Source organism: Oryctolagus cuniculus, chromosome 4 (assembly GCF_964237555.1).
Source record: "Oryctolagus cuniculus chromosome 4, mOryCun1.1, whole genome shotgun sequence".
NCBI classification, from domain to species: Eukaryota; Metazoa; Chordata; class Mammalia; order Lagomorpha; family Leporidae; genus Oryctolagus; species Oryctolagus cuniculus.
In genome coordinates this window covers 164,626,509-164,649,242 of record NC_091435.1, presented here as the reverse complement: position 1 = coordinate 164,649,242, position 22,734 = coordinate 164,626,509, and the positions used below count along the sequence as shown (strand labels likewise).

Below are 22,734 nucleotides of genomic sequence, written 5' to 3'. Positions count from 1 at the left end.
ACTAACCCATGGTTCTCAGTTAAAGAGCTCCTTAATATATGCAACCATATAAGTTGACTTTATCAACACAGTTTTCTGAGGACAAAATCAAAGTAACTGGATAGATTTTTCACACTGGTATACCAAAAAGTATGGCTAGTCATACTTTAATAAGATCAGAAATCATAATTTTCTTTTTTTAAAAGAGTATTTATTGTTGATTTATTTGACAGGCAGAGTGACAGAGGAAGAGGGAAAGACAGATCTTCTATCCACTGGTTCACCCCACAAATGCCTGCAACTGGGTCAGACCAAAGCCAGGAGCCAGGGACTTAATCCAGGTCTCCTACATGGTTGCAGGAACCCATGCATTTGGGCCATTTGCTGTTCCAAAGCACATTAGTAAGAAGCTGCATCAGAAATGGAAGTGGGACTCAATCCAGGCAGTGATATGTGATATGAGGGTGCTAAGCAGCAGTCTAAGCTTCTGTGACTGAACGTCCATCCCAGAAACTGTCATTTTCAAAAGTTTGAATTTTATGAGCTAGGCATAAAATGGAGATAGGCAAAACACAGAAAATAACAATATTTAATTTTATAATAAATCCTGACACAATCTAGAGTTCAGTTAATGTCCAGCTTCTTTTACAGGTTTCGAATTTACTGGTCTAGTTCAGTTTGCAGCAGAGTGATGAGAAGACCAAGCAAGGGCTATAACTGTAACTGCATCGCTAAGTACTGAGTTGGAGTAGAACTGTTTCTCCTCCTGTAATAAAGATGAGACCAGGTAAAAGGCTATTGTTACCTAGAAACTCAGAATGGAAATAAAATCTCTATAAAAAAAAACTCACGGATCAGGACAGGTAGTATGGTGCACGAGGGTAAGCTACTGCTCGTGATGCTGGCATCCCACACTGGAGTGACAGTTCAAGTCACAGTTACTCTACTTACAATCCAGCTTTCTGCTAATGAGCTTGAGAAGGCGGTGTTAGATGGTATAAACGCTTGTCTCTGACACCTACACGGGAGACTCAGATAGAACTCCTGGCTTCAGCCTGGCCCACTTCTGGCTGTTGAGGCCACTTAGGGAGTGAACCAATGGATAGATCGTTCTTCCCTTCTCTGTCACTCTGCTTTTCAAATAAGTAAATAAATCATTAAAAAAATACAAAGATCCAAACTAAAATAGTGAGACAATGTTATTTCAGAGAACTGGGTTCTAACCATGTTCTCATCATATACTTGATATTAACCTGACCTAAGGCTAACCAATTGCACAGTATTTTACATATATCACATTGGAAGAGATGCCAATTAAGGAGTCTGCCCATCCCTTTAAATGTATGCAACACTTGGTTCTCTGCCAATGCCACTGACCAGGGAAGTGTAAATGTGGGGTTGAACTATGGAAATACTTTCTAAAAAATAGACGTTCAGAAAGTCAAGAATAAGCTGAACTTGTGTATGATGCCCTGGTGATCTTGTAGAAAGATATGTCCCAATAAGTCTACTTTAGTCTTCTCAAATCAGACTTTTCTTAAGCTTTGATGGTAAAGATATCTGAAACAAGACAAGACATGTAATAATACAGATTCAAAGTTAGAACTGTTCTATGTTTTTGAGTTTGGCTGTCATTAGCACCGAAGTTATAAGGTTGTGGTAAAGAAGCAATAAGATGAGAAAGTTCAACATAAATTACTTATGCATTTTAAAGGTAAAGACAAGTTATTACAATACAATGTAGAATTTTAGCCAGAGCCATTACACAAGAAAAAGAAATTAAAGGGATACAAATTGGGAAGGAAGAACTCAAGCTATCCCTCTTTGCAGATGATATGGTTCTTTATTTAGGGGATCCAAAGAACTCCAATAGACTATTGGAAATCATAGAAGAGTTTGGCAAAGTAGCAGGATATAAAATCAATGCACAAAAATCAACAGCCTTTGTATACACAGACAATGCCATGGCTGAGAAAGAACTGCTAAGATCAATCCCATTCACAGTAGCCACAAAAACAATCAAAATAACCAAAGACATCAAAGATCTCTACAATGAGAATTACAAAATCTTAAAGAAATAGAAAAGGATACCAAGAAATGGAAAAATCTTCCATGCTCATGGATTGGAAGAATCAATATCATCAAAATGTCCATTCAGTTACACATTCAATGTGATGCCAATCAAAATACCAAAGACATTCTTCTCAGATCTGGAAAAAATGATGCTGAAATTCATATGGAGGCACAGGAGACCTCGAATAGCTAAAGCAATCTTGTACAACAGAAACAAAGCCAGAGGAATCACAATACCAGATTTCAGGACATACTACAGGGCAGTTGTAATCAAAACAGCATTGTACTGGTACAGAAACAGATGGATAGACCAATGGAACAGAATAGAAACACCAGAAATCAATGCAAACATCTACAGCCAACTTATATTTGATCAAGGATCTAAAACCAATTCCTGGAGCAAGTACAGTCTATTCAATAAATGGTGCTGAGAAAATTGGATTTCCACGTGCAGAAGCATGAAGCAAGACCCCCTACCTTTCACCTTACACAAAAATCTACTCAACATGGATTAAAGATCTAAATCTACAACCCGACACCATCAAATTATTAGAGAACATTGGAGAAACCCTGCAAGATATAGGCATGGGCAAAGACTTCTTGAAAAGACCCTGGAAGCACAGGCAGTCAAAGCCGAAATTAACAATTGGGATTGCATCAAACTGGAAAGTTTCTGTACTGCAAAAGAAACAGTCAGGAGAGTGAAGAGGCAACTGACAGAATGGGAAAAAATATTTGTAAACTATGCTACAGATAAAGGATTAGTAACCAGAATCTACAAAGAGATCAAGAAACTCCACAAAAACAAAACAAACAACTCACTTACGAGATGGGCCAAGGACCTCAACAGACATTTTTCAAAAGAGGAAATCCAAATGGCCAACAGGCACATGAAAAAATGTTCAGGATCACTAGCAATTAGGGAAATGCAAATCAAAACCACAATGAGGTTTCACCTCACCCTGGTGAGAATGGCTCACATTCAGAAATCTACCAACAACAGATGCTGGCGAGGATGTGGGGAAAAAGGACACTAACCCACTGTTGGTGGAAATGCAAACTGGTAAAGCCACTATGGAAGTCAGTCTGGAGATTCCTCAGAAACCTGAATATAACCTACCATACAACCCAGCCATCCCACTCCTTGGAATTTACCCAAAGGAAATTAAATTGGCAAAGAAACAAGCTGTCTGCACCTTAATGTTTATTGTAGCTTAATTCACAATAGCTAAGACCTGGAATCAACCTAAATGCCCATCAACAGTAGACTGGATAAGGAAATTATGGGACACGTACTCTATAGAATACTATACAGCAATAAAAAACAATGAAATCTGGTCATTTACAACAAGATGGAGGAATCTGGAAAATATTATGCTGAGTGAAATAAGCCAGTCCCAGAGGGACAAATATAATACGTTCTCCCTGATCGGTGGCAACTAACTGAGCACCAAAAAGGAAACCTGTTAAAGTGAAATGAACACTATGAGAAATAGTGACTTGATGAGCCCTTGTTCTTACTGTTCATGAACAACTTAATACGTTATCCCTCTTAGTATTTTTTTGTTCTACTTAATACTATTGGTTGAACTCTTTAATTAATACACATTTATTCTTAGGTGTTGAAATTTAACTGAAAAGTGATCCCTGTTAAATATAAGAGTGGGAATCAGAGAGGGAGGAGATGTACAATTTGGGGCATGCTCAACCGGACTTGCCCCAAATGGTGGAGTTAGAAATGTGCCAGGGGAATCCCAATACAATCCCATGAAGGTGGCATGTACCAATGCCATCTCACTAGTCCCAGTGATCAATTTCAGTTCACAACTGATCATTCTGATAGGTCTAAGAGTCAAGGGGATCACATAAACAAGACTAGTGTCTGCTAATACTAACTGATAGAAAAAAAAGGGAGAGAACGATCCAACATGGGAAGCAGGATACACAGCAGACTCATAGAATAGCAGATGTCCTAAACAGCACTCTGGCCTCAGAATCAGCCCTTAAGGCATTCGGATCTGGCTGAAGAGCCCATGAGAGTATTAAAGATCTCTGCAAGTGAGATCCCAGTGGAAAGAACAGGTCATCAAAGAAGGAGGTACCTTTCTCTGAAGGGAGGAGAGAACTTCTACTTTGACCATGGCCTTGTCTAAATAAGATTGGAGTTGGCAAACTCAAAAGGCTTCCATAGCTTTGGAACCCATGACAAGAGACTAAGGTGATTATTGACGCTATAAACAAGAGTGTCAATTGTTAAGTCAACAACAGGAGTCACTGCGTACTTACTCCTCATGTAGGATCTCTGTCCTTAATGTGTTGTACATTGTGAATTAATGCTATAACTAGTACTCAAACAGTATTTTACACTTTGTGTTTCTGTCTGGGTGCAAACTGTTGAAATATATACTAAACTGATCTTCTGTATATAAAGAGAATTGAAAATGAATCTTGATGTGAATGGACGGGGAGAGGGAGCGGGAGAGGAGAGGGTTGCAGGTTGGAGGGAAGTTGGGGGGGGAAGCTGTTGTAATCCATAAACTGTACTTTGGAAATTTATATTCATTAAATAAAAGTTAAAATATATATGTACTAACCTAAGAAAAAATACAGTAGAGTAAAACTAATGGGGTTGATTAGTGGGGAAAAAAGGCAGCCTGACAGTATGAACTCTGAGGTTGTATAAGCAGAAGTCAATCACCATTAAATTAAGAGAATTTATCTGTAAGTTGCTGTTCAGCTGCTTAGCCATTCTTATACCAAAGAAGGCTTTTCTTAAGCTTTAGGGACTTAAAAATGTTTAATTTAAAAACCTGAGAAACATAGAATCAATTTCTCTAGAGAATATAAGGAATAATATATACCTTCTGTTAGCTGTAGAAACAGGAACAAAGACTTTTTCACAATGAACTCTGAAGAAACACTACACTGCAGTCAATGTGCATCTTCCTACTGCAGCCTGACACTTTAATAAATGTCAGGAGTTTTGCGACAGCAGTCTGAGACGGGGTGTCCTTTTAGCTCTGACAAACACCGCTGTAGGCCACTGTCAATGAACCACAGCTTCTAAGTTCTTAATTAAAAGCATAAAGAAATCCAAAATTTAGAGAGCAATCTGCCAAGGTATCTTGTATTATTTTGCAAATCCTATTTGTATAAACTGTTTCTGGGAAGGGAGAAAGAAAGGAGGGGGAAATGAAGGGAGGGGGATCAAAGGACACATGTCAGATGCTGATTCCTTACTAGAGATCCAAACTGCACTTGTGCTTCAGGGGTCACTTTCCCCCTACATTTATTTAGGAGGCAGACATCCCCCCCCACACACACAGTTGAGAGACAGAGAGACCCATCTACTGGTTCACTCCCCCAAATGCCCCCTGTCGATGGCTAAGGACAGAAGCTGAAACACATCTAGATCTCTCCTCTATATGTGGCAGGAACCTAATTACTTGAGTCATTCCTGAAGCCAGCTGGGAACTGAACCCAGCTACTGCAATATGGGACGCAGACATCTTAACACTCTCCCTCTCTCAGGTTTTTAAGGGACTCCAAAATCAGCCTTATTCCCAGTCTTTATTTGCCATTATCCCCTCAACACACCACTGGTTTCCTAAAGCCAATTTCCTTTCTACTATATAAACAAACTATGTCCATTCTCACTCGCCTCTGAGCCTTCAATCCTGAGCCTAGGGTCTGAAATTGTTAAATTTTTTTTTAATTTTAGTTTTTAACAGATTCAATGTGATTGGCAGATACAATTCTAAGAACATAATATTCCCTTCCTCCCTCCCCACCTTTAGTTTTTGAGATAACGCTTTAAATTTACATTATAGCAAAAAGGCTCAATACTTCACTAAAAAGTTTAATAAGTAAAAAGCAAAAAGGTCCTAGTTTAGTGGAAATGAAATGTTTTTCTAGCTTCCCTATAGGTACCCAAATTATTAGCCATATCTTGAGATCTATCTGATACCCATACATTTCATTAAGTCTCATCTTCCTGAATTAGCATTCACTGAATTTTATTTTCTCTAAATGAATATACAGGTATTTAATTTTAACTGTTCAATGTTATAACTATTTTATGTGCCTGGTTTGTCTCTCATCACCCACACAATGTTGTATTTAACAGCAAGTTTTGAGATTCTACTCTGCCTCTACAGCATTTCTCACAATGTGAAAAATGTAATAGGCATTCAATAAACTTTTAAAAGAAACACTAGCAAACTTAAAAGGCAATACTATTTAAAAAACTGAAAATTTTAAGGAGCACCTAAGTTATCATCAGATAAATGAATAAATTGTGTTATATTTCCATAACAGAATATTAATCAGCCATAAAAAAGAATGAAATCCTGTTGATGTGGAATAAGTAGGAAGCTAGCTAGGTATGATGAGCTGGAACTCTTGATCCCTGCACAATGACATTTAACTGTCAATTTGATATGCTCACCTTCCCAGGATTCACTTGTCACACCTGCCAAGGCACATGTTCACACCCTACCCTGATTGCACAGGGATGACACTGTGGCACAGTGTGTTAAAGCTCCAGGCTACAGCCAGCATCCCATATGGGCACCGGTTCGAGCCCCAGCTGCTCCACTTCTGATCCAGCTCCTGCTAATGTGCCTGGGAAAGCAGGGGAGGATGGCCCAGTGCTTGGGCCCCTGCACCTGTGTGAGAGACCCAGAAGATGCTCCTGGCTTCAGATTGGCTCAGCTCTGACGGTTGCAGCCATTTAGGGAGTGAACCAGTGAAAGGAAGATTCTGTCTCTGCCTCTCTTTCAAATAAATATTTTTTTTAAAAGTATGCACTTATTTTATATTTCACCTAGGACAATTGTTTTGAAATTCCTCTCAGCTGTTATATAGCAAAATAGTTTGTTCCATTTTACTGAAAAGTAATCCATTGTATGAAAATATCCTTTATGATAATTTACAGCTTCTCCTTTAACAGTAACCTGGACTTTTGTCGATTTTTGGCTATTATGAATAAAGTGTTACTGTACAGACCTTTGAGTATGTACATTTCATTTCTCCTAGATTAAGCTACTAATTCACGGGCATTTGCATGTTCAATGATGTCAGTGTTCCTAACTGCAGCCATTCTGGTAGGTTTGCCACTCCAATTACTAGAAGTTTGTCCTTAAGTTATCAAGTTCCTGAGGTTCTGTTCAAGTTTTTAAATTTTTTTTCTAACTGTTCTTTAGATTGGCCATATCTGTGTGTTCTATCTTTAGGTTTAAGACTCCTGGAATTTCCTTTCTTTATACATAAGACATTGTATTTTCTAGTTCCAGAATTTCCATTTGGGTCAAATTCTGTTAAGAATTCTTGTGTTCTGATTCATTTCAATCATTTTTCTTTTACATTCTTTAGCAATTATAACAGCTGCTTTAAAATCTTTCTCTGCTAAAACCAACATTCAAGTTATCTCAAAGTTAGCCCTCTGTTGGTTTGAGAATTTATCAGTTTGCCTGTTTCTCTGCACACTGAGTGATCCTGCATTGTATTGTGAATATGACATAAAAAGTTTGGGTTCTGTTTTCTCTATTTAATTTACTTTGCACCTATGTACACAGTTTCCAGAGCCAGCCTTACACCAAATCCTGTCCTGGATCTTCAAGACAAGATTGAATGGTTTTGTGTTGTTTATCAAAGTACCTGTCACCCTACAGGGCAAATACATGCGGTTCTTTTCTCTTCAATGTTTGATGAACTCCCTATGACATCTGTCTGCTCTTTATCATCTAATGAATGCCTTTAGATTGCTTTTCTTCATCTACTCATAGGTTATCATTGTTTTCTGCAGAAGGCCTTGTATGATAGCGGTAACATGCCATGACAGAAGCAGAACTTCTTATAAATTTTTAAATCATAGCAAGGTTGTAGATTATATAGGGTGTCATTTGCAATTTGTGTTTAATACATAGTTTGCCAGCAACTCAGTTCATTTTTCATAGTGGGTATTCATCATTTCCTTACCTATAAGAGTCTTTATACACTTAGGTTTTCAAATCTTTGGCATATATATTATAAATATATCCTCCTACTTTGTGATCTTTCTTCCTATTATGTTTATGGAAGATGATATACCAAAACTTTATTTTTATATTTTACAATACTGTAATTTTTTATAGAATGCACGTTCATTATGGAAGACATTTTAAATACTATGAAAATTAAAATCATTCATAATCCATCTTCTCACATTCTCTTTAGTTAATGTTAAATAGTTTTCAAAATTTTTTAAAGTATCTACTGAAACTGAAATTACATACATTCTATGACCCAACAACCTCATTCTTGGTGGGATTTTAACTAAAATGCATACAAGTGGATACCAAAAGACATGAACATGAATGTTTACAGAGGCATTATTTGTACAAAAACTGAAAATAATCTAATAGTCCATCCCAGTATACTGGATGAATAAATTCTAGGATATTCATAGAATAGTATTTACATGACAATATAAATGAAGTTAGCTACTGTAACATGCAAACACATGAATGCATCTAACAACATTATGCTGAGTATATAAGTCAGACAGAAAAGCACACACTATAGGGGTCCACATAAGTTACAAAACTCAGAACTTATCTATGAAGTTTGCAGTCAAAATGGTATTGACTTTTGGAGATAGAAAGGGTAGTGACTGGGAGGGAACACAAAGAAGACTGATTTACAATAATTTCTATTTCTTGACTTCAATGATGGTTACAAAGGTTTAATTGCTCTGTCGCAGTTCACCAAATTACACACTTATGATCTGTACATGTAGGATATGAAGTTTTAAAGAAGGTAAAATGTTTTCATTTTGGAGACTATGAAGAAAACTATACAACAGTCTTTAATCCATCATTTTCCTCCCATATTTCCAGACACTTATTAAATATTGAATGTATTTTCCTATATGCATTTCTATCATTGTTACAATTACAATTATATGATCTATTTTAATGCTTTACATAGGCTATGAGAATGCTCATATTCACTAACAATAAAACCAAATCAACTATTCATTACCCATACTATTTTATTTCATATTTAACAGGTAATTCAAATTATTATGCTATGTGAATATTAATGTATTTTTAATGCATAAATGTCCTGTTGTTTGTACATGTTAAGCTATAGCACCAAAACAAGTACTATGTGAAATACTGTTCAATAATACTGAAGGATAGTTTGTTGTTGAATTAACCTATCTGTGTAGTTACGGTTTGTCATAAAAAGTAATCTAGGTGCAATCTTAAAGAAAACCAAGGAACAAAAGTAAGTTTTTAATCTACCACTGTCAAAGTGGAACACATGTTCTGGTTGTACACTAACAGAACTCAAGCTGTTTACACACAATTAAACTACAACTGTATATCCTATTCCTTTGTCTCCCTTTGTTAACTTTTAATATAATCTAATAAAACAGTTTTAAATTTAAATGTCTGATAATATCAAAGCTAACATGTCCAAAACTAAACTTCTGATCCACAACCAAGAAAAAAACCACATAAAATACAATGTCTCTACACACATCTTCCTCGTCTCTGCTAGTTGTAACTCCATTGTTTTACTTGTTAAGATGAATAGAGCCATCATCTTCCATTGCCTCAACCTTCAAAATATATCCCACATGTGCCCATTCTTATTACCTCCAATTCACAGCTACCACCATTCTAATACACAAGAATTTGTTACTTGGATAATCTCAATCACAACCTTACTACTGTCTGTGATTCTGCCCTTGCCCTTGCCCCCAATTCCATCTTTTTCTTCAAGGTTGTTTTTTGTTTGTTTGTTGGGTTTTTTTTTTTTTTGGGTGACAGGCAGAGTTAGACAGTGAGAGAGGCAGAGAGAAAGGTCTTCCTTCCATTGGTCATCCCCCAAACGGCTGCCATGGGCCAGCGCACTGCACAGATCCGAAGCCAGGAGCCAGAGGCTTCCTCCTGGTCTCCCATGTGGGTGCGGGGCCCAAGCACTTGGGCCAATCTTCCACTGCCTTCCCAGCCACACCAGAGAGTTGGACTGGAAGAGGAGCCACCGAGACAGAACTGGCGCCCCAACCAGGACTAGACCCCGGGGTGCCGGTGCCGCAGGCAGAGGATTAGCCAAGTGAGCCAAGGCGCTGGCCTCTTCAAGGTTTTTTATTTGAAAGTCAGAGTTAGAGAAAGAGGGAGACAGAGGAGGAAATCTTCATTCGCTTGCTGACTTCCCAGATGGCCGCAATGGCCAGAGCTGGGCCAGACCAAAATCAGGAGCCAGGAGCTTCATCTGAGTCTCCCACCTGGGTAGCAGAGGCCCAAACACTTGGGCCATCTTCCATTGCTTTTCCCAGGCCAGCAGCAAAGTGTTGGATCGGAAGTGGAACAACTGGGACGTGAACTGGGGCCCATTTGGGAGGGCAGCATTGCAGGTAGCAGCTTTATCCACCATGCCACAACTCCGGCCCCTATCTATTCTTGACACAGCAGCAAGTACTATCTTGTAAGTCAGACTCAGTCTCCCTGCATTGTTCAGTCATCTTTGTCTTTCCATTTCTCTTGGGTACCCAGAAGTCCTCAGTACTTACAAGATCATAAATGATTGTGCCTCCGATCTCTTTGCCGAGCCCCCCCCTTTTCACTATCCCTCATTCATTCCATCCTTTCCACAGTGAACCTTTTCATCCCTTGAACCTATGCAGTGCTATTTCTTCCACCCAGACGATTCTTCTCATGGGTAACTGTCTATCCCCTTCATGAATTTTGTCCAGATGTTATTCCGGAAGAGCCTACACTGGCCCCCTTATTAAAAGCCACACTCCCATTCCTATACAGCACTGCCCACACTCAATATTATTTCCTCCAGAGCAATTAGTTACTTAAAATGTTTACTATTTACTCCCTTACACCTAGTGAGAGGTAAGGTCCAAAACTGCAAAGTTACTGGTCTGTTTTATTCACTGTGCACAGTAAGTATACCAGAATTAACTACATTCCACACAAACTCAAGGTTTCACTCAAGTGCTCAAATGAGTCAAAATTAATGTCCTTCATAAAAGAATTTTAGAAATGTAATAATTGACTAACACTAAAATATATGCAAATAACAAATGCTAATACAATTGAAGCAATATATCAAAATGTGATAACGGGGCCACACTGTGGCGCAGCAGGTTAAAGCCCCAGCCTGCAGCACTGGTATCCCATATGGGCACCGGTTCGAGTCCTGGCTGCTCCACTTCTGTTCAAGCTCCCTGCTAATGCACCTGGGAAAGCAGTGGGGGATGGCCCAAGTCTTTGGGCCCCTGCACCCATGCGGGAGACCTGGAAGAAACTCCTGGCTTCTAGCTTCGGATCAGCTTAGCTCCAGTGGTTGCAGGCATTTGGGGAGTGAACCAGTGGATGGAAGACCTAACTTTCAAATAAATAAAACAAATCTTAAAAGAAAATACAGTAACAAATACACTTGTTCATGGGCCTTAGAGTAAAATCTCTAACTTCTATTTAACTGAACAGAATTCTGGAAATCTGAATAAATAAGAAATCAGTACTATTTAGAACTATCTCTTTATATGTCATTTAGGATTTATTCCATACTTTTACATACCTCCAAAAAAGAAAACCACAAAAAAACTGAAAGGACATACATATTGGATTACAATTATGCTCTTTAACTTCTAATTAAAAATGTCCTTCATAAAAATATATTACTTTCATGTATGGATTTTTTAAATGTAGCAACATTAATAAAATACTGCCTTTATCTGTTTTACACATTACAATTCAAAGCAAATTCCTGCCCCACCACTCAAAAAAGGACTACCTACTTTTTAACTGGCTCAAAATCTACCATTCTAATAAATCCGAGTTTTGTATGAAACTGCCTTCTTTATTATTTATCTAGCAGACATAGAAGATTCTTATTGGAATGTATTCCAGTCAAAATAGAATTATTATCTGTGGTATTTGCAAACAGTTTACCAGAGACAGGCTCTGATCACCTAGAAAGAATGCCAATTAAAACTGGAGATTCGTCAGGTAGTTTAAGTGAAGTGTGATCTTGTACTTGGATTTTATATACAAGTGCTCAGTGCTGTTTAAAGACCATATTTAATTTTGGATTAATTTCTCATAAGATGAAAGGATTTAAGTCTATTACAAGAAAATAATTGAAAGTTGATATCTAGGAATACCAGAATAAAAACCTGTTAATGAAGTACTAGCAAAGAGCTACATTCTATTTTATAATATGCACTAATATTTTAAGCTTAAAACCATGCAATTTTTTGTTCAGTGTAGATTTTTTTTTTTACAGGCAGAGTGGACAGTGAGAGAGAGAGAGAGAGACAGAGAGAAAGGTCTTCCTTTTGCCATTGGTTTACCCTCCAATGGCCGCCGCGTCCAGCGCACTGTGCTGATCCGAAGCCAGGAGCCAGGTGCTTCTCCTGGTCTCCCATGGGGTGCAGGGCCCAAGCACTTGGGCCATCCTCCACTGCACTCCCGGGCCACAGCAGAGAGCTGGCCTGGAAGAGGGGCAACCGGGACAGAATCCAGAGCCCAGACCAGGACTAGAACCCGGTGTGCCGGTGCCGCTAGGTGGAGGATTAGCCTATTTGAGCCGTGGCGCCGGCCAGTGTAGACTTTTCACAAGTACATCTTCAAAGATGAATTGCACAAATTGTCTAAAACAGTATATTCATTCTGTCCTACTCTAGTCAATTAAACTTAACATTTAAAGATTTCATTTCTTAAACTAAAATACACTACACCTTTCTCTGAAAAGAAACCTAGCCATTTTATTTCAGGGTATTTATGTTCTATTACACATATTTTATTGCAAACTGTCCTGTTATTAGAAACAAGACCTTCATATTAAACTACTAAACCTGATAATGGGGTATGATTGAACAAATGTAACAGAGAACCACTGCATCAATGAAAATAATTCAGCTGTATTTGTGATTGATATAGGTCTATTACGATTTCACTGACATAGCATCAGGCCTCAGAAACAAACTTAAGTACTTACTAGTAATTAACTTTTATTATGTCCATGTGCAGAAAACAGTTACTGTAATAGGCATGACACTGCCAAATCCTTAGCAATGCCAGCTTGTAAGGGTTAGCCCTTAGCCGGCATCCGAGAACTTGAATTTCAGGAGTATCCCCACCATAAACTGATAAAAGTAGCTCACTGTGCCCAAAAAGTTTGTGTAAACAAAGTGATCATGCTGAACACCTGCTTTTCTCCTGGGAATCTGAAATTCCAGTGTGTTAGCCAGAGGGTGCCCATGCAGATCAACTGGCAGTTAACACTCCGGGAACGAAGTCTCCAAGGAACTATACTGGTGGACAACATTTCCCACCTGCTGCATTTCAGTCTGGGAGGAATAAGCACATAAGTGACTCAATTAAAAGTATTCCTGGAAGCCTGCATCCGGATTCCTCTCAACTTTGTCCTATGTGCCTTTCCCCTTTGTTGATTGTGCTGTGTATATGTTTTATTGTATTAAATCTTAGCCATGAGTATGACTAAGTGCTGAGTCTTTCCAATAAGTCACCAAGTCTAGGGGTGGTCCTGGAGATCCTTGACAGTGCAATTTAAGTCCAAAGAGCAGAAACTGTACCTTATGTCAATCTCTTAGAGTACAAACTTAGCTTATACATAACAGATATCATAGTCGGTGATTATATGTATCATCCTCTTAATATATCCAAACAAATCTACAGATGTGTTGTAGTTTTACTTCAATGTTAATATCAGTGAACCGGTTAACGACAAAAATATACACAATAATGATGGTACAAAAACAAAGAGAAAGCTTTTGACAGGTTCAAGAAACAGCTGGATAGAAGACTGATGATTATGACTATGCAAATTCTGTAATCCTCCAATTTCTGTTAATGATGTTTTGATAGTTCTCTTCCTGCCAACTTTTCCAAGACTATCCCGTGTTATTTTTTTTTTCTATTCATCTGTCTTTGGAATTTGGAAAAATCCAATGTGAGTCAAGTTTATCTGACAGAAGAGTGCAGGCATTTTATCAAGCTTCTGCGTCATCTAACTATGGCACCGTGATTTTCAAAGAAACAATTTATTCATACTTCCTCCTACTCTACTTAATTCATTTAGAACTATACCCCACTTATTAGTCTAAAGATCAAAAAGACTGCAACACAAAGGATTCATTAAAAGAAGACCCAAGGCAGTGCTGTGGCGCAGCGGGTAAAAGCCCTAGCCGGAAGCGCCAGCACCCCATATGGACACCAGTTCTAGTCCTGGTTGCTCCTCTTCTGATCCAGCTCTCTGCTATGGCCTGGGAAAGCAGTAGAAGATGGCCCAAGTCCTTGGGCCCCTGCACCCACATGGGAGACCTGGAAGAAGCTCCTGGCTTCGGATCGGTGCAGCTCCTGCCGTTGCAGCCATGTGGGGAGTGACCCAGAGGATGGAAGACTTCTCTCTGTCTCTACCTCTCTCTGTTACTCTTTCAAATAAATTAAAAAAAAAAAAAAATCTTAAAAAAAAAAAAGACCCAAGGGATAAAAGTCAGGAAGAAAGACTAAACATTCTAAGCCATTTCTGATGACATAGCACTTTTTTGGTCTTGATTTTTCATGGCATAAACAGAAGCAGGCTCTTGGTTTTAAAGCAAATATCATAATTCAACAGTTTTTATTAAATGTCAACTATGCATTTCAAAAAATAAAAGAAATAAGCAATTTTTATAAAAGCAATTCAATGACTCTTCCCTTTATGGAATTTCTACTTCCAGAAGAGAAACTTTTAATACTTGAATGCATACTTTACCAATATTTATGACCAGGACTACATCTTAAAAACATGAAAACACTAATAACAAAAAATATAAAACATCAGATTAGTAAAGTCAAACAGGTGCAACAATCAAGTTGAAAGCGGTTGCATAGCTTATCAAGTTATCTCCCTAAAACACAGGTTGGAAACTCCCAAATCCAAGAATGATGTTCCATCACCACTACTGGTAGGAGGAGATTTCTGTCTTGGCTTTGGGAAATGAGCAAAGTAGGAGGGAGTAAAAGATCTAACCATTCTAGAATTTTCCTTCAGTTCCATTCCCAATGTACTCAGCATTCATTGTGTTAATGTCTACCAGTGTATTTTAGTCATTTATTCTAGTGGCACTTACTCACTGCCAGTACCATCACTGGCAAAGAACAGCGTAAAGTTGAAGTTTGTGGTTAAATTAACTTTTTTGATTATAGAGTTCATAATCTTATCAAAGTTTCCACAACAGTAAGATCAGACATTTCAAATCTATGAATTGAGAAAAGGAGTTATACACTATTTTTCTCTTTAAAAACAAACACAAACTTTAATATTTTATCTTACATCCTTAAAACCTCATCTATAAAGAAAAAGATTCTCAGGTTGATCCCAGGTTAATAATAACAACACTGCTTAACTGTCAAAAAGTTGTAGTTTTCATTATATTAAGGTGGTACAGCTACTGTAAGTTGTACAAATTCACTGTAGAATTAGAATCAGTAAAGTTAAATTTTATAAGTTATAGGGTATATAATGTAACATTCTACATGCTATCTGTTGCTTAAGACAAATTTTGATTGTGTTCAAACACTAGGTGAAATGTGCAGCTCAGACTATGTAATCAGTATATACATAAAAACCAATAGTGTATAGATAATGGAGGCATCATGGAAGCTGGTTAAAAAATTATAATGAAGAGAGAACTAGTAAGAATATAGCAACCTGGCTGAAATTGATATTCATTAGGGTACTCTTCACATCAATAGGGAGCATTTGGACTCTGTGGTCTTTATCAGTGTCCCAGCTGGTAATGGTTGAAGGTTAATGCTTTACCCCATTCTGTTCAATTTTCTATCCTAATTAGCCCTCCAAATCTATAGCTGTGAGCACCAAGTGTCTGTGCTCAAAAGAAACTAATTAATGCTAGCAAATTAGATCAAGTCCAAAGATCCAACAGCCAAACTCTTAGTTAAATGCTCCTTGTTAATAGGAAGTGTGGCTGTCAATAAATGCTGTGGGTGACTATAATGAGGCATCTTTCTTTCATTGAAAGTGATTTCATTTCTCTTTGTCCCTGGAAAAGCTGTTCCATTCCCTTCACAAACCTAAGTTGCTGGCAGTGTGACCCAATTCTTATGATCAGCTGGGTTGAAATGACACATACACACAAAAATCAAATGAAAAGCTTTCCTAAATAATGTTTCAGGAATTTAGCACAAAGTAAGATCTCTTATTAAAATTCCTATATCTTTACCCAAGACCCATACAATCAGCATGTATAATGATTGTGTAAAAATCCTCTAATTATTTAATAAAGCAAAAGCTAAACAGGAAATAAACCACAATAGGGTTATCTTGATTCTAAATGTCTTATTGTTCAGTTTAAATGCAGCTTTCTTCTGATGCTTGAGCAACAGTAATGTAGTCTTTCCTAATTCACATGGTTAAACAGAGAGGATATTAAGGATTTAGTATTCCTTTATGAAATAATCCATTTTAGATTCTGAAACACTGTTTTGAACCATATGGCCTAAAAAAAATCAATACTAGATAAGAAATTCAAATATTCAAAAATCAATTATAGCATACATTATGATAAGCTCAAATGCAATGAAATAATCCAAACGAATTTTGGGTTTTTTGGATGCTTTCAGTATTCAGAGACTGTAAGCATATTTTTAAAAAGCTAAAAATTTAACCATGTCAACATCCTCAACAACATCTGATGAAGTGAAAATTAGACTTTTTCTGTACCATTATAAGTAGTTACACAACACAAATATTTTGAAGTAATTCTCTATTATTTCAAAGACCAAAAGCAAAATATCACTCTCTAAAGGTAAAGGCATTCTAAAACCCAAAGCCATATACAACCATTTTGCATTTTCATCTGAATCATGTCAGTAAGTCTATAATTGAGTTAGCTAATTTCCTTTCATCCTCAATGAGAATAATGCATTAAAAAGCAGCACAAATACAACTTCCTACTGATATATCTGTCTAAAGTTATAAGTAAATCTTCCTGGTAGTTAATTTAACACTGTAGCTTTCTTTTCTTTAAGTTTTACCCTCCCTCACCTGAATGAGGATATATATCCGCACTTTAAAAATCTGAGGCAGTGGAGGATTACCACTTGAGACGATCAGCACGACACCTGCCAACGCCAGATGTGCACTGAACCTTGCCTGCAGGTGCCAGGGGTGGGGTTAGAGGGAAAGTACTCCAATTAAACAACTAATTCACCGTGAGAGCAAGAATAACACTGAGTAATTATTTGTCTTAAATTACTAATTTATGAATGGATTTAGAAGTTGAATAGTTCATAAGAAGTCATTTAACACAGATGACCATCACACGATGGCGAGTCTACAGAATTACTCTTATTTTATTGCCTCCATACATCAATTGGAAAGGTCATCTCTAAAGGGTGGGAAACAGAAGGTGACAGAAATGTTCTTAGTATCCGAATGTTTGACACAGTCCTGGAACTAGAGTTGACACAGACTGGCCCTGCTGCAGACACGCCTGCAGTGCCCACCACCCTCACTAAGAATCCCTGCACCCCCTCAACAGATGACTGACTGCATAGGAAAGCTAAGGGGAGTTAGCGCAACAGCCTGCATCAGCTCAATGTTGCTACTTTGATGGCCAATCCAAGACAGATTTCTTTTTAAAAGGCATTTATTCCTACAGTATTCTTTCATCTGCTTTTCTAACTACTTATCATATAGAGGTACCACAGACGGACTCATTTTTACCTTAGACTGCTTTGTTTATGTTTTTGCTGGAACGTTACATACTAATTAATATGTCCCCAGACGTGTAGGAATATTTCATGTTAAAAACATTTTCCAAGAAAACAAGTTTATGTGGGTGCCTACGACATACATTTACGTGAGAATCATCTACTTAGAAAGCAAAGCAAAACAAAAAAGACCCAGACTCATTTAAGTCCTACTGGGATTCCATTAATAGACGATGACATTAAAGAAAATCATACTAGAATATATATAGGAATATGTTGATAGATGACAAACAGGCACATAGTTGGCTTGATGATACTTATTTCCCTGTCAAAAATTATCAGAAACTCATTTCTCCAAAATACATACACCAAGTTTTTCTCTATATCTAACTGTACTTCTGGGAAAAAATGGATTTTTACTAGTAATTTGAGGAAATATTTTTAAATTGTAAATGTATTAAACACAGCCTGGAAGTTCTGAAAGCTGACATACTGGTATCTCAGTGAAAGGGTGAGAAGCAATTCATACATGTTAATTCACTGACTACTTGACTCTGAGGCAAAGGATTAAATTCAGATCATATTATTAAAAATGAATTTGATCTTTATGAATATTGGAATCCTACCTTGAACTTGTTCAGAACACCTCTCTTTGGCCTTCTCTCTCATTATTTTAGGAATCAAAACGTCTTTTTCAACATGTCTGAGATGCTGCTCTGGAAAAAGAAAAAAACAGGTTCTTTAATACAGTAAAGAACCAAGTAAGCCAAGAGATTAAATAAAAAGTAAGCACTCGGTTCACTTAAAGCCTATGTACAGATCGGTGCTGTGCTGCGACAGCTTAAAGCCCTGGTCTGCAGTTCCAGCATCCCATATGGGCACCTGGTCAAGTCCTGGCTGCTCCACTTGCTGTCCAGCTCTCTGCTATGGCCTGGGAAAGCAGTGGAAGATGGCCCAAGGCATTGGGCCTCTGCACCCACGTGAGAACCAGAAGACGCTCCTGGCTTCGGATCGGCACCGCTCCAGCCGTTGCAGCCATCTGAGGAGTGAACCAGCGGATAGAAGACCTCTCTCTCTCTGTCTCTGACTCTCTAACTCTTTCAAATAAATAAATCTATGTAAACATAATAAAAAGTTGATTTAAGAAAAAAAGATTTAATTATCTATCTTAAAGGCAGAGTTACAGAGATCTTCTCTCTGCTGGCTTACTTTCCAAATCACACAAGAACTGGGGTTGGGCCTGGCTGAAGCTAGGAGCCTGCAACTCCATCTGAGTCTTCCATGTCGTTACCAGGAACCCAAGCATGTGGGCCACCTTGTGCTGCTTTCCCAGGAGCATTAGCAGGGAGCTAGATCAGAAGTGGAGTAGCCAGGACACGAACCAGCTCTTATGTGGCATGCTGCCATCACAGGTGGCAGCTTAACCAGCTATGCCACAATGCAGGCCCCCAAAACCCGAATTTTTCACAACTTGATAAAATTATGCTTATTGCATTCACTGAAAATCATTCAAAATACCTTTTTATATACAATACAAAAATGTTAGGAATACAGGCAATACCTTTCTAAAACTTTCCACAAACTTTATTTCAATATTTGTACTTATAATATCTTCCATGTAACCTTGTCAAAAATAAATCATTTCCTTATTAATACACAAAAAAGGATTTTCACCAATACTGAGATCCCAGAATAGGTGAAGATATTTGAGATTAAAAGACATACAAGTACTTCTTCTACCTCGTAATAAGAAAGAGCTGGCAGAAGAAAAAGCGAAACTACAGATCCATACACAAAACAAAGCACACGGGATTCCTACACTTAACTTCGACAATGAGACTAAAATGGCAGACTGGTCACCTGCTCCAGAATCATACCCGCTTTTTAAATTGAGTGTTAAACAAGCAGCAAGCGTCCTCAGTGAACCCAAAGTGACAAGGAACCACAGAAGGACAAATGGCAGATTCAGAGGTAATCATACTCCATAGAATACTGAGGAAAAAAACCGATGCCAAAGGTGGGTGCTTCGTGCCGAGAAGCAGCAAACATGGGGAGCCAGGAAACTTCCCTGGAGGAATCTTAGGAGGTGGAAATATTTGAGTAGGAGTCAGTCACCTCCTGTGCTGCCTTCAGAACATGGGTAAAAGACGTAAATACTGCAATCTATCCCCAAAGGATCAGGATGTTTCACAGTATCCAGTGACACCCAGGTAGACAGGGAATCCTAGGCTCCTCCTGGTACTCTATTGCACCCACCATCTTCCAGATGCAGGCAGCTATCCACTGATCATGGATATTTTCAAAATATCTCAAAAAAGCAAATAAAGTCAGCACAGAACGACCAAGAGTCATCCAGATTTGAAGAAAGGCACACAAAAGAACAAATTCTTATTAAAGTAACCAATTCCTAAGAGGTTAAATGAGTAAAAGGAGTACGATTTTAAAGTATAATTAGGCCAGCGCCGCGGCTCAATAGGCTAATCCTCCGCCTGTGGCGCCGGCACCCCTGGTTCTAGTCCCGGTCACTCTTCTTCCAGTCCAGCTCTGCTGTGGCCCGGGAGGGCAGTGGAGGATGGCCCAAGTGCTTGGGCCCTGCACCTGCATGGGAGACCAGGAAGAAGCACCTGGCTCCTGGCTTCGGATCAGCGCAGTGCGCCGGCCGCAGCATGCCGGCCGCAGCGGCCATTGAGGGGTAAACCAACAGAAAAGGAAGACCTTTTTCTCTGTCTCTCTCTCACTGTCCACTCTGCCTGTCAAAAATAAATAAATAAAAATTAAAAAAAAATAAAGTATAATTAACATTCTGAGGCAAATAAAACGATGAGTCCTCAGACAGAAATGGACCACAGGTCACCTGAACGTATTTTGCTGAAATGTCTAAAAGCCCCAAATCCTGAAAGGTTCAGAGGGGAAAACGCTCTGCCCCCATGACAGAGGCATGACAATGAGCAGTATAGCCTATCTTACTGGCAAGACACAGATGCCACAAGACAACAGAGAACACCCCAAGGTACTGAGAACTACTTTATATCCAAGATTAAGAAATCAATTCTATCACCACTTAAGAGAGGAGTTAGAAGTGTGCATTTACCCTAGTAGCTAAGCCACTCCCATCTTGTATGGAAATGCCTGGGTTCAAACCCTGCTCTGGTTCCCGACTCCAGTTTCCTATCAATACAGCCCCTGGAGGCAGTTTTGATGGCTCCAGTAACTGCATTCCTGCTATTCACATGGGGATACCTAGGCTGTAATAGCCGAATTAGGACTATAAACCAAAACACCTACACATGGCTTCTCCATTTGCTATGGCTCCAAGTATGGCAGTGGGTTCTAAAAGAGAGCAATCTGAGAATGTCTGGAATGTTCCAAGATAACCAAGTGAAAGCTCTATGGCCTTCAGACCTTATTCTGGGAGCACCATTCCTGCTACATGATATATTTCAAGCCACTAAGAAAAGCCCACATGCAATCAGAGGGGAATTATCATTCTATGTCACAAGGCCATATTGCAAAACAGCATGAGAGATGAAGATAATGTTGTGGCCTTGGCCTTTTTATAAAATAAAAGCTGCCACAAGTAATACAAAATATACTGATAAAATAAAAATGAATCCATGAAAAATGAGGATACATAAAGCACATTATAATTTTAACATGTAAATTTAAATGTTTTTCTAAAGTACTTGAAAAAAACATTATCAACTAACTTGATCTAACATTTATAGAATATTTCAATTAATAACAATTAATATTGACCAATATAAACCATACTTTGGCTATGAAACAAATCAACAACTCTGAAAGAATTAGAGCCATTCAGAGTATTTCTCTCACATCAATGTAATTAAACTAGAAATCTCTCTGGATAATCTGAAAATATCTGTAAGGTAAATAACACATTTTTAAATAGCTCATGGGCATAAAGATGTGTCAAGATGTCAAAGGGAAATTCAAAAGTAGTTTGATATGAATGAAAATGAAATTATTATTTATATATCAAAATCTGTGTGATCATCTAAAATAGTATTAAAACCCTATGTAGGGGCCTGCACAGTGGTGTGGCAGATTAGACCTCTGCCTGTGGCACTGGCGCCCAGCGTCAGCACCAGTTTCTGTCCTGGCTGCTCCTCTTCCAATCCAGCTCTCTGCTGGTGGCTTGAGAGGGCAGTAAGGAATGACCCAAGTGCTTGAGCCCCTGCACCCACATGGGGACCCAAAGGAGGCTCCTGGCTTCAAACCAGTCCAGCTCTGGTCATTGCAGCCATTTGGGGAGTGAACCAGCAGATGGAAGATCTGTCTGCTTCTGCCTGCTTCTCTTACCATAAAACTGCCTTTCAAATAAATACATAAATCTTTAAAAAAAGGGGGGGGGGCACTATGGCGTAGTGGGTAAAGCTGCTGCCTGCAGTGCTGGCATCACATATGGGTGCCAGTGCGAGTCCCAGTTGCTCCACTTCCAATCCAGCTCTCTGCTATGGCCTGGAAAAGCAGAAGATGGCCAACATGCTTGGGCGCCTACACCTGTCAGGGGGTCCCTGAAGAAGCTCCTGGCTTCTCAGCAGCTCAGCTCTGGCCGTTGCGGCCATCTGGGGGTGAACCAGTGGATATGAAGACCTCTCAGTCTCTCCCTCTGTCTGTAACTCTCTCAAATAGAATCTTAAAGGAAAAAAAAAAAAAAAAAAAAAAAAAAAAAAAACCTAAGCTAAAATCAATGAAATCAAAGCTGGTTCTTTGAGACAATAATTAAAATCAATAAACCACTTCTCAGACTGAGAAAAAAAGCCAAAAATTTTAAACATCAAAAATGAACATTGGGGCTGGCGCTGTGGCATAGTAACTATGGGCACCAGTTCGTGTCCCAGCTACTCCTCTTCCGATCCAACTCTCTGCTTATGGCCTGGGAAAGCAGCAGAAGATGGCCCAAGTGCTTGAGCCC

General features: G+C 38.6%; 1 protein-coding gene across 4 annotated transcripts in view; it reads right to left on the bottom strand.

Annotated features, from left to right (window-relative positions):
* The window catches only part of CMC1 (C-X9-C motif containing 1), a 73,503-nt gene that overhangs the window by 35,060 nt on the left and 15,709 nt on the right, over positions 1–22,734 (bottom strand). For 3 of the 4 annotated variants that reach the window (XM_008266086.4, XM_051858907.2, XM_070072883.1), the window contains one exon: positions 18,425–18,514. The exons of the other annotated variant lie outside the window; for it this stretch is intronic. In XM_008266086.4, the coding sequence (XP_008264308.1) occupies positions 18,425–18,514 (90 nt within the window). The remainder of the gene's footprint in view (positions 1–18,424; positions 18,515–22,734) is intronic. 4 annotated transcript variants of the gene reach the window in all.